Raw genomic sequence first — 13,727 nt, 5'->3', positions numbered from 1 at the left:
TCGCACTCTCCACAAACTCCCTCGCTCACATGAGAGAACTTTCTCTCGCTCTCTCTGTCTCGTACGATTTTACCCCGTGCCTTCTTCCAACTGTACAACTATATCACTGTCGGTAGCGTTCTGCCTCGAGTATTATTAGTCTTTGGAGTTAGGGAGTACGCATGGACTCGAATCTCCAGGCTCGCTCGCATGGTTAACTTCCGCAAACAGAAATTACCATTTTATTGGGTGAGTTCTGGCATCCCCCTTACCGCGCCGGCCTCTCGGCTGCCCCCCTTTCCGCCAACCCCACTGCCGGCGAACCCGCCTTTTCTCTCCTTCACCCCCGCCGTACTTCACAGCAGCCCCTAACGCAACGATTGGAATACCTAATCGTCCGGGGACCATTCAGCACCATTGTTCCATCGACTTGCCGTTGTTGGTGCCTGTTAACGCCGAATCCTTTCACGCCCCGGCGCTGCCCCGCCACTGCTTTTTCGTCACCCTCGAAAAAGATGATCGGCTTGCACACGTTCGCTGTCACGTTTGCTCGCGCAAACGGAATTTCCGAGCCGCATTTGCATCAAATCGCAACGGCCGCTACGTTAAATTCCCAGGCAGGGAATGTATGGACAGACCGAAATAAAAGGCCCATCTCTGATTGGTCTCATACAATGGGCCTGATCGATGAGAGAGAAAAATATAAAATAAACGTTTAAGATATTGAATGTAATCTTTAACGTTACTTAAAGTGTTACAAACATTTTTTTAACACATTTTTTTTGAGGATCTGTTTTACTGCAATCTTTTATATGAATGATTAATTCAGTGTTTCGATTATTCTAGAATTTATTAGATTAAAAAAATGTAATGAAAATATATTTATTCTAGTTATTTTATATTTATTTCAGCTACTTTTTAAATAAGTTTTAATTAATATTAATTAAGAAAAATGTTGAAAACCTGTTTATTTGTCATATAAAAAAGTAACAATTAATTTATAGATACTTTATTTCATAGATAACAAAGAAAATTATTCTTCTAAACAATCGCCAATTCTTGACTACTCTAGCGTTAACAGATTCCTCGTGTTCTAACAAATCTTCGGTTTTAATTAAACTCGAAGAAAGACGAACGATAGCTTTCTACTGGTTGTAACTCTCTTTTCCTCTTTCTCCCTCTTTTTGGAAATGAATTAAGACTTAATTAAAGTCGTTCTTTGATATGTTAATTCCTTTGCAAATATGTATTACTTTCTCCATAGGAATTAAAATTTTCACGGTATACATCTCAGATCGATTTGCTGCTAGCGCACGAAAAATGCAATCTACTAATAAGAATTATTACAGTAAATTTTCTCTGCTTGAGATGAGTAGTAATAAATAAATAAAAACAACAAATTAATGAATGATCCTTTGAAAGCTTTCTAAAGCTAATGATTGTTAAAAATTTTAACAAAAAAAAATGTTATTAAATTAAATTGTTAAAGAATATGTTTGTTCCAATTTCATATATAAATTTAGGAAATTGACAAGTGTTTCTCTTTTTAAGTGCTTATAAAATTATGCACTGTTATAAAATTACTTCTTCGATATTTCACGAACTTTAAAGTGTCCATTAATTTTTACTTGGCTTTAGACAAACAAATTTATTTATTTATATGAAGGATCTTGGACTTAAGGAGAGGAGAATATTAACGGTGAGAAGACAGTAAAGTATTTACCTTTCCATTTTAATATATTATCATCGTTTGTATTTTTATTTCAATAAAGGAGGTTCTGTCTTCAAACGATATGGTACGATTAAATATGTACATCGAATTTTATTTTGTCACGAGCGGGTATATATACAAATAGACGTCCGGGAAGTGTGGCTCTAACTACGTTTCTTCGTTCTCTACGAATATCTCGGACCGCGGAGGCTGATCATCGTCGCTCGCAAACGATCCGAGCGCAAGCATCTATAAAATCACGATCTGCAAAATCGTAAGTGAGTGCAACGTATGTCAAAATCGCCAATAGCTTTATATCGAGTTCAACATTGAGTTATACAAGGAAAGGATTTGTTATGAATATGATAAGAATATAAAGTATCATTGCGTATAATGATGACAGGCTAAACTGATCAAATTTTTATCCCTAGTGCAAGGAGTATTATAAAAAATATAATAATGAACGTAATACAATAGGACTTCCGAACAACAAAATATTCAACAACAAAAAATTGATGATTAAAAGGATCGTTAGATGTTGCTGCGGAAGATAATACGCAATTTTTCATATGATAAAACTATTTAATAATTGAATGACATATGTATTAAAGTGCATGTATTAATTTTATTAACTGAACGACATATAAATTGAAAGTCATAAATATTAACTAATCGGAACGTTTCGGTTACAATTTAAACCATCTTCAACGAACAAAACTTGACAATTAAAGAGAATCGACCGAAATAGGTCCGTTCATATATTATGATTTCCATGTATTGTATCTTGTCCATGGTGGAAGATCCTTTTAATTGTCAATTTTTTATTGCTAAATATAACAAATATAAAAAATATATAAAAATATATAAATTTAAAAACATATTTGTATTTCTAATATCTTAAGTATCAGATTAAATATTTAATTTTGCATTCAATATCTCTGTTTATATCATAAAACTTATTATTTCTGCCAAAAACCTGTAGCATAAAATAAAAGATACGTGGAATGCACTGTATACAGTCACGTGAAGTGTAGCAAAATTGTTAATACAACTTACGCTTTTAAGATTTTGTATTTGGACAGAATAAAACCTTATATCTTATGATTTTGCACATCGTGAGTCGAAAAATTTTCGTGTTTTATTTCGCAATTAACAATATGGAGGTCGGAAATGGCGAATCCTCCTCCGCGCTCTCTCTTTTGGAATTTACATACCACGATGGCGTCTAGATAATATGCACAATCTTTGCCTTAACGTATTAATACTGTAGAATATTGTTTATGTCAAAATTCACTTTTCTCGCTTCCGTACGCCTTTATTCTATACTCTACAAGAGATATTTTGCTAGTTTCGCTGATCGACGATTGACGACCGCTGCTAGGCTCATGAGCGCCGCCGTTGATCCAGGGAGTTTCGAAGGGCGATCGACCGACATCCGGTTTACGTTTAACTGAACGGTCGTGCTTCGGTCGTGCGTATTCTGCTATATAGGTTTGTACGCAACTTACCTCGAGTTGCGAGGAGATATTCGGCCGACGAGCACAAATCGGACACACTTCGTGAGGCGTTACTCGATTTGATCGGATTTATTGATCGTTTAAGGTATCGGTGTATCAAGCGAGGTCCTTTTTCACTCATCGCTTCGCACGGATGTTGCCTGTTGCCGAGCATCCTGTATATTTGCTGCTGTACGCAGGATATTCGATGAGGCACAGTTGTCGAGTAAACCGATATTTCTTGTCGAAAACTGAAACGATTTGTCTCTTTTATTTCTTCTTTTATTGCGACGTGAATGGTCAGTGCACTGCAAAGCGTAGTTTGGATGAGGAGGATAAATAAATGAAAGCAATGAATAAATGAATGATCCTTTGAGATCTGAAGTTAACAATTTTTAACAAAAAATATATCATTATCAAATTAAAAGAATATGTTCCTTTCAATTTTATCAATTCAGATTCTGTTTTCGGATTTGAATGTTTATGTGTAGAATATCTAAATTATCTCTGTGAGCACGCGATAATATCTAAGATAATAATTAATAATTAATAAAAAGCGATAATTATTTTTTATTCCTCTAAATGATCTACGTACGTAAGTGATAATTTAAATATCGCACACATAAATTAATAGTTCACGTTTCATCATAGTTGACTTTTGTCCACGTACTCGATGGCCATAAAATGATATAAGTATTTTATGAAAGATATCATCGTTAGTACCAATTTCTCCATGTACCAATTATTAGCATCGAGTAACGGTGTTTGTGATGTTACCGAATAATGCCGCACACTGCATCTTGAAATCGATGTCCTGCAGTTTTCTAATTGTAACTTCAATCACGTATTAGTGAATTAATGAAAAGTTAATAATACTTAAAAATAAATTTGAAAAATTTATTATATGTATATTTACTCTCGTGACGGTTGACACCAGCACATTTGTGCCTGGCGTTATATTGCTTTATAAAATTAAATAATGTACACCTAGATCTCTCGACAATATATAAAGTCATATATGTATACGTAATACATAATCGACCTTAAGTCAAATATTTATGCTCTTTAAAAACTATTCGCGTAACTTTTATGGCAAAATCTGTCATTTTCTATTCACAATTTGAAAAATAATTTAGCGTAAGACTCGACACACAAATATTTGTAATAAACGTATCTTGAATAATAATGGCAAGTTGATCAAAACTGATCGTCTTTGCCTTCACTTCAGCTATGCAACAAGTTTGCGCAACACAATTCCTTTTGTCTATTGCACAATGCCGACTTGGAGCGAGTCCCGAGCAAATTTTTTTATACGAGTGCAAAAATGCCCGAAAATTTTGCGCTAGACTGAAAACGTAGTCTTTATTAGCCGGCTATTTAGTGACTACCGTCGATATTGTTACATCAAAAACATCACAAATAACACAAACGTCTAAGAAATGCCTTAATCTCTTAGACATATTTTACGCTTTCCGTGCTGTGTCAGATAAAAACTCAATTTCCCAGGTTGATAATTAACCCCATTAATAATTAGCCCATTGTGTGTCTCAATCATGAACACATACTCACTGATCATAGATATCTGTCAATTATCATATAGATAGTCTCTATAATCGTCGAAAATATACCCACCGATCGTCGACAGTCGCAATATTAATCTCTTTGATTTAACACGTCACCAACGTACATTAGATCATCCACATTGGTAACTACTGGTACCAAGAACAAGATCCTTTTTCAATCAGGTTCACTCCCTAGCACACATTCACACATACACACAAACGGACGATCGCTTTCTTTTTTTGCCTAGCTTCTTGTACTTTCGTCACATCCAGCACCGTCGGTGATTTTTCCCTCTATCACGGAACGAACTCGCTCTCGTCGTTCGATATATCGCTCGCACTGCTCAAGCGACTTTCGCCTGATCTAGAATGTCTTTGGGCGAAAGATTGTTCGCTTACTCGTCACGCCGTCACAAGCACGAGGCCAGGACGGCTGGCAGCGGTGCGCACTATTGGCGTATCTTCAGTTAACCTTCAGACCATCTGCAAACCTTTCGTGATGCTCTCGACGTGTTCCTTGGCCCGCATCCTGAGCGCTTGGATACTCGAGGTACGCGGATCATGTCCCGGCGGACTCGGCGGTGGTGGTTGCACGTGGCCGCCGGCACTTATGCTCGCCATACTGCTGGCTAGCGAGCCTGCGAACAATGCGATTTCTACTTCTCGTTGGTATGCTCGATGAGAATGATCATGATGAACGCTATCGTAATGCTGATTAACTCGTTAACCCGGGAATAGTCACCTGGGATGTTTTTACACCCCAGCGCACAGTGGTTCCAAAAGCCTCTAAACCTGGTCAAAATTATTTATATATTATTTATACTTTATTTATAATTTTTTAATAAATTTTGTATAAAATGCTTCTTATAATTTGAGATAATAAAAAAGGCACATAATGTATATGTCATGATAATGTTTTTAACTTACTTTACAAATTATTCGCTATCATCACTATTATCAGAAACATTTGACGTTTTGACCGTAAGATTGATTCCGGGACTTATTAGAGTGATGACATCTGCACACAGACACCATATCACGTATTTATTTATCATAAACATATTAAATGTCTCTATTAAATATTTTATGATATCAGCTAAGAGGGCAAGATGTGCTTTTTTTTGAGGAAATTTAATTCTTTTAAGGAAATTATCATTTCAATTATATTAAAAATAAGGTCTCAATTGAGCATCATCAGTTTTTTATTTTTAGATATTTTAATAATTAGACGATTAGACTAAAAGAAATACATAAATATAGTCTAAATATTAATGCTTATTTTAGTTGACTTTGGTTATTCTTGTACATATTTTATCTCAATTGTTAGAATAAATATACAAAATTAAAAGAACAATAAAAGATAGGATAAAAATGTATGTTACGTACCATTCATATTTAAAAAAAAATAATAAAATATCTTAAATTTTGAAAACTTATGCTACAAAAGAAAGTAATTTAGAAGATTGTTTACTTTCAATATTTGTTTTAAATAGAAGAATATAAAAATGTTCTTGTTGCTAATTTTAATAATCCTTCGACATAGTATAAAATTATGATAAATAATGATGGCAATTTAATAATTGAAAACGAAGTTAAGCCACCTTTTAAAGGAATTGGAATCACTGTGCAGCGACGAGAAAGTGTGAATTATTGTAAAATGAATACTATTTTCTTTCATTTTACACATATTTTCTTTTTTCTTTAATAATTATTCTTTGCCTTTAAGTATGCAAATTCCTTAAAAAATCACAATAAAATAGCGTTATATTAATTAAAATATTCATTTTTTAGAATTATTGTTATAATAAGTTGCTAAGAGACGGTTGCACTATCTTCGAATAAATTATGTGGTAATTTGCCTACTGGATAAACAAAGAGTAAAAGAGTAAGAGTATAATAATAGAGAGTAAGACAGTGAGCTGAAGTTTACGAAAGATGGAACAACCCAGCCTTAGTGCTTGTTTCATTTATTTGATAAGTTTTACTCCCTTTTTTTCAAACAATTGTGAAAAATCCATAATGTCCTCAAATGCCAATAAAACAATCAATAATGCACAATATGTTGTTTATAATAAGAATTTCAATTAGGACATAAAAACATTTCAGGTGATTGTTTATGTAAAAAGAAATGAGATGACTATCCCCGGGTTAAGCGTGCTTTGCGTTGCAAGAACTATCGTGTACACATAGATATAAAGGGTTTAATTTTCTCAATAAATACTATTTCTTATTTTTTTCTTTTGTTATATTCTAATTTTGTGACTGTAATGTTTTAAATTTATTATAAATTATCTATGTTATGCTTGGCAAAAGAGCGGAATGTATTAGAAATAAGTGTTACCTGGAACGGGGTTGGGCACAGCACCGACATTTGGCGGTGATGGTAATCGCCTGGGAGACGTCAGATAACTGGGATACCCCGTATGAGGTGCAGCGAGGAAACCGGGAAGTGCGCTGAGCAATCCTGGCGGCGCAAGCCAAGGATCCCCTGGCAGACCTAGAGCTGGACCGGCAACATTCCTGAAACGGAATATTTCCGCGCTGTAGTTGTTTTATATATTTAGTGTTACAAGGATTTATATGATATCTCTATTAACGTAAGCATTCAGACAAACCTCATATTAGCAGCGTGATGGTATTCGCTCAAACCCAGTCTCGCAGCCTCCATTTTTTCCTGTCTACGCCACTTGGCTCGCCTGTTCTGGAACCAGACCTGGAACATAACGACAATTTGTCATTGTTCAATCGGAAAAACGTGGAGAGAAATGTAAACAATGAAATATACTTGAATATACATTTGCTTCAATATAAATTTATGGGTCACTTTAGGAGCATAAATTCTATCGTTTTTCTTGCCTTCAACTGATAAGTGACCTGATACGTATTAGCCATATTTAATATTTTGCATAATTTCGCAAATTCATTAAGCTCCCTAAAGCGTTTGGCTCGACGTAAATCGGGGAACAATAACGGCACAAACTCTCATTAGCCGCTGAGACGCGATAATGGTAACGTGTCACTACCGTATACTTGAGGAAGAGGCCACCCTCCTTTCTTCCCCATTCTTCCCACCCCGATCTCAACAGCAGACTTCGAAGTATCGCTCTTGACTTTGCAGAATGTTTGATTTCTGTTATATTATTAATAAGTACTATGATTTTCTCATATTACTACTATAATCGTAACTTTTCAAGATAAAACGACATTCTTTTTTTTTACATACATAACTTACATTTTATTTATAATAAGTATTATTTAAATATTTATTTGATTATTTTATAACAGGAGAAATTCCAAAAAGTAGAACAATAAAAAATATATTAAAATTATTTATATATTAAAATACTCATTTTCAGTGAAAGAGAAAAAAAGGAAAAGAGAGAATTTTGATCTTTCTATTGTTAGTGCATTCTATTACAAATATCTCTAATAAAAGTGTCTGTTAAAACAATATGATTTTTATTAAACTCAACCTTATTACTGTCTTGCACTCGGTTAAACATAATCAGTTCAATAATTGCTTTTATTTGACGATTGTTAATAATACAATTTTGTTAATTTTTTTTTAAATTTCGGATATAGCTGACGACGACTTAAATTAAGCTGAAACGTCCGAATGTCTTGCTAAATGATGTAAAAAGGATTAAATATAATTTGCTTTAGTAAATTTGAGCGTACGAATTATCGTGCGCAGGATTTTTTACTTTTACCCGCCCTTATTAAATTTTACTTTGTTGTTTTTATTAAACTGTGTATAAAATATTTTTCAAAACATTTTAATACAGTTAGATTGGTCGTTCTACATTTATTTATACATTAATAAAAAAAAACATTCGCTCGTTAAATTTCTTGATTAAAAAAAAAAATTTTCTTTTTAATGGTGCATGTGCACATTTGTAATATTGTAATCATTAGAATTATTTAATAAATATTCGAATATTGGAAATATAATCATGAATGATCCTTTGTCGTTACATTTTTTTTTAGATTGACATTAGCACACTTTTATAATTGAATTAGAAAAATTTCGATTTAAGAAGGACATTTGTTTTTACCGACAGAGAACAGTTATCTGCAAAAATCTAACTGCAGGAAAGCAGACGAAAATGAGCAAAATAGTAACAGTAAGTCAGAGCAAAAGTGAAAAAAAGGATAAGGCGAGAGAGGAGAGATTCAGAAGGTTCGATAGAAAATGGAGTTCCTTTGACGGGGTGCGATCATGCAAAGGACGAGAAAAGTGGCTGCTAAAACTTTCTCCCTTTTCTGTACTCTCTCTTCGTCTGACTTTATCTCTCCCCCTCCCTCTCTCTCTTTCTCTTTCTTCCTCCCTACATATTTCTCGATTTCTGCTCCAAAAGGAGGGTTGCAGAAATGTCTCTTTGGGCGGGTCTCTTTGGTCCAACCCTGAAAGCGGCGTTGGCTAAGAAAAGGGGGGGGCTAAGAAGAGGGTCGGTCGGTGAAAGATCGAAGGGTGCGAGCGGCAGGGGGGAGGGTCCACCCTTCCATCGGCATTAAGAGGGTAACGAGCCCGTGGGGCGAAATCGAAAGTGAGCGAGCGACGCGAGGTAACGCGACGCGGTGCGCTTCCAAGGTGGACTCAAGAAGGGAAGGGAACGCCGGAGGGGGCACCCCAGTTCACCGTGACGGCTCTCAGCCATGTTGATTTCTTTATTGTAACATGGCTGCTGTTGGCAGCTCGCTAAGTCTATTGCGTTAAGAGCTGATGGTATCGGGATCTTGGCTTATGAATTATTCAGTCCTGGTCGAGACGCGCCCCGGTATAAGGCCCACCGGGTGCCCCGTCCGTGACGAATTCACACGCGGCGGCGAAGTGAGCGTAAACCATTCAGGCCGAGATCCATCGATGAATCTTGATTTTTGCTTCGGCACTCTTCTAACACTTAAGAAGGGATAAATAACGCTGAGCAATCGAATTCAGCTTCTCTACGGTAGCTGACAGCGAATGGTTAGAGAATAATTCGTACGCGAGTTATTTGTGACCTCGATTTTTTTTTTTTATTATAGCGTACATATATTTTGATGCACATAATCATCAATGACTCTACATTTCGGGAAAAACATAGAAGTAGCGATTATAAAGATGACAATTATATATAAATGTTATATAAATTAATCGATTAATGTATATAGTTGACATAATGCATATAGTTGAATGACAAAATGTCTACCAAATCAAACTATTTAATGTCTAAAAATCAAACTATGATGTACATAATTGAATAAATTATTTTATTCAATTATAAACATTAGTTTTATATATAAAACTTATATAGATGTTACACACTTTTATAGTTGCTACCATTATATCTCTTTCTTTGAGTGCAGAGTGAGAAATTACAAATTAAGGAATGTAAATGCATTTTATCTTGAGCAATATTTTAATGAAGCCTCTCTCTCTCTCTCTCTCACACACACACACACACACACACACACACACACACATTTCAATAAGAACACATCAGATTACGATTTTATACGTAAAAATAAACGTACATTATTATTCAAGATACTTTACTAGTAATAATACGAAACTAACAAAGTATTTCGTCGCACACGCTTTCAAGATTAGTTGTTGCAAATTTGTTTATTAATAGGCGATGCAAAATTCCTTTGGCGCCTCCGAAATAATTGGTAATAGAATGAAGCGCCGCGTTCGAATAACAAAATGACTATATGTAAACAAATTGAATATTATTATCGAGAAATGAGTGACGGTGAATTTTTAAGAGAAGAGAAAGAATATGAGGAGGAAGGGGGGAGAGAGAGAGAGGAGGGGGGAGGGAGAGAAACATAGAAACGAAGTGAAACGAAGACTGAGTTAAATGTCGGAGGCATCACTCGAGGTTTGGAGGTCGATGCAGAAGAAAGAAGAGGAATGGAAGGATAAGAGGAAAGGGGAAAAGAGGGAAGCGAGGGAGTGGATATCGGAGCATTCCCGGGCTCATCAGGACGATATTCCGCTCTCGAGAACGAGAAGCAATTTTCTTTCCTGACTCCGTGGATGAGAAAAGGCTACGGACAAGATGCCACGCCGAAATGATGGGAAAATAAGCGAATTTCCCTTCGTATCTCTTATATATCCTTTTCCATCTTGCCCCTCCTCTTTCCACCCTTCTCGCAGTTTCCTTCTTCTACTCTCTCTCTCTTTCTTTTTCTGCATCCTACGCCTCACCATAACAGTCCGTCTCACCATCTCACCGAGAACTGACTCACGTTTAGCGGCGAGAGAGTGCGGCGCTCTCTCGTTCTCGCTCCTTTCGCGGAAATATAAAGAACAGGGCTAACGCGGCTTAATCTTTTTAGGTCGTAAATTTATTAGAGCAGGTACTTCCACCTTTTCCGCTCATCTCCGTCGACGTTCTTCTTCTTATCCCTCTCTCGCCCTTCCATCTCACTCGGTTTTCTTCCTACCCGAACCGACCAGCCGGCGACGATCCTCGGCAATGATATTGCGAAGGTAAACTCGCTTAGACGGTTTAAATGCAAGAAAATTGAAATAAAATGGAAGTAATTCCGAGATTAAAATTGGACGTCGTTCCGTTGTCGCTGAGAAGCGGCGACACTTTTTCGTGTCCCTTCTCTTACCCCACTGTGCCCTGCTTCCACCGTGGCGTGTTGGTCTCTGTGAGATTTTACGTAGCACACTCTCGCTCGAGAAACTTTGTGATGTCGGAGTTACATAATTTGCAAGATTTCGCTGGAAGGTTGACGCGCGGATAAGAGGACTAATTATCATTATCGTGTTAATGCGCAAGTAACATAACGGAATAACAGTCCCAACTCTTTCGCATATAGAATCGTTGATTCCGACGTAATCGGTACATTGCTTGATTTATTTTAAAATCATTAAATGATATATCATAAATGTTATAATACTATGTGAAAATCTTTTGAATGGAATGAAGAGAAAGGTAAGATATCTTACCATTTGTCAGATCAAAGCCAATAGAAAATCTTGGCAATGGTGAGCTAACTTATATTTTGTAAAACTAAAGAACGTAAACTTGAAAGTTAAAATGATGGGAAAAATATATTTATTTACACATTGTTGCAAATAATCTCATATTTTAATACATATTCAAAGAGTTCATTTACAAATTGCAGATGATGAATAAGGAAACGAAAAGAATGAAATTTGATTATATTGTGATAGTTCACAAGAGGTTAACATCCATGTTTTAGTATGTCTTCAATTTATAATTTGATAAATCATTTTGCAATTTCTTCCGTAAACGTATACGTGCCTTATTTACTACAATATTGTTAGATATCACATTTCTGCTGTTAACCATTAATCCCTAAGTATCAAAGGAATAACCCTTTGAATCAAATAACATTTTGTTATTTTTAATTTTCATATGTCAAAACATAAATTAATCTAATTTTGTAGTTAAATTGCATAGTTTGAGAGTAAATAATATCAGACATTAATGTATATATAATAAAATTAAAATGTATGCATAATAAAATTAAAATTTCACATTATTAATGTATGCACTTAGTAAATACTAAATAATAAATTAAAGGCCGCAGCACAGACTTTTGTATAACAGATAACGAGTAATGCATAAGAGAATTAACAAAAGTTTCTTTTTTCCATAAATTGGAAAGACAGAAAGGATTCTGATTGGTTGATTGCCTCTTACACTATGCGTTATGTAAAAGTCTGTGCTGCTACCTTTAGATTATATCCACACAAACTTGCAATCTTTATGCATAAATGTATGCATAAAGAAAATTATCCAACAATCGCATTTTACATGCGTCTCTATATAATAGAAATGTGATTGGATAATTTTCTTTATGCATATGTTTGTGCAGTTATGGAAGTTTGTTTGGATATACCCTTAGTTTGAGTCAATACCAATTATACAGCACACTTTATCCAAGCTCAATATAACATCCTGGGGGACATTTTTGGGAATCATAGAATTCTTAGGACGTTTTTAGAACGTCTCTTGAAGAGTGTGTTGTATGGGATATTCCTTAAGTTAAATTGTTTAATTTCATTGTTTTAGTTAAATTAATGACATCCCAGCAAACACAGAATATAACAGCAACATTGTACATTCCTGCTATTTGTAGAATGTTGTTGCAATGTTGCTGCAATCGAAGAAGTAACCACTAGCTGAAATATCGTCCCATTGATTACATGATTTCATCTACAAATAATTTACAAATAATTTTTTTCACTACATTGAAGTCACATTTGATAAAATATACGATCTTATTTAATATTATACAATTATTTCTCGTGGTTGCATATTTAATTATCAGATTATACATAGAGATTCCATATATGAATTTTATAATGATTTTGATGACTCTGTCCCACGATTACTTTAAGTGGTTATCCCCTCGATTGTAACATTGAAGTTATATTTTGTATTTGCTGGGATGTTAAATAGGAACAGTGGTGCCTATAAAAAGAATTCAAATTAGGTATATAATTTGACATTATGAATTTAACAGTAGTCTACCTGAGTGCATATACGGAATACAATATAAAACATGTGAAAGAGATATGAATGTATGGATGATGTGTTTCCGGTGACTGGACGCAACAACAGCTCTCATTCTCTTTGGTAACATACGGTGACGAGCACTCAACGAGCAAGAAGCATATCGCGCCGAAAATCACTCCCGACTCTATCTGTCGCACGAACTTTTTTCCTCTTATCCCGCACATGTATGTGCACACGTGCGATTGTCTATCATTTCTCTCTCCCTCTCCCTTTCTCTCTCTCTCTCTCTCTTTCTCTCTCTCTCTCTTCGTCTCTCTGATGAAACGCATCGTTCCGGGACGATGGTTGCTTTATACTCGACGGCGGCTCTCGTCGAATTCGGATTAGCGCCGGCAAAAAGGTATTCGAGATGTTCACGCCACGTCGAGTTCATTGTTGCCGATCAGAGTATTAACAGATTTCGGACATTGTTCCCCCGTGGTGGTGGCGGCTT

General features: G+C 35.4%; 1 protein-coding gene across 3 annotated transcripts in view; it reads right to left on the bottom strand.

Moving 5' to 3' along the window:
- Positions 1-1,703: 1,703 nt before the first annotated feature.
- LOC105153712 (retinal homeobox protein Rx1) overlaps positions 1,704-13,727 on the bottom strand; it is a 75,229-nt gene continuing 63,205 nt past the window's right edge. The window contains exons 3-6 of one of the 3 annotated variants that reach the window (XM_087406373.1): positions 7,364-7,461; positions 7,090-7,268; positions 5,676-5,766; positions 5,411-5,540 (exon numbers count right to left, since the gene is read on the bottom strand). In XM_087406373.1, coding sequence (XP_087262499.1) covers positions 5,684-5,766; positions 7,090-7,268; positions 7,364-7,461 — 360 coding nt within the window. In that variant the 3' untranslated portion in view covers positions 5,411-5,540; positions 5,676-5,683. The other 2 variants (XM_087406371.1, XM_011068722.2) reach the window with 2 other exon arrangements.

The sequence above is a fragment of the Acromyrmex echinatior genome, chromosome 5 (assembly GCF_024713525.1).
Source record: "Acromyrmex echinatior isolate Ae372 chromosome 5, ASM2471352v2, whole genome shotgun sequence".
In the NCBI taxonomy this organism is placed as follows: Eukaryota; Metazoa; Arthropoda; class Insecta; order Hymenoptera; family Formicidae; genus Acromyrmex; species Acromyrmex echinatior.
The sequence above is the reverse complement of the archived record's forward strand: the minus strand, read 5'-3'. Positions and strand labels throughout refer to the sequence as shown.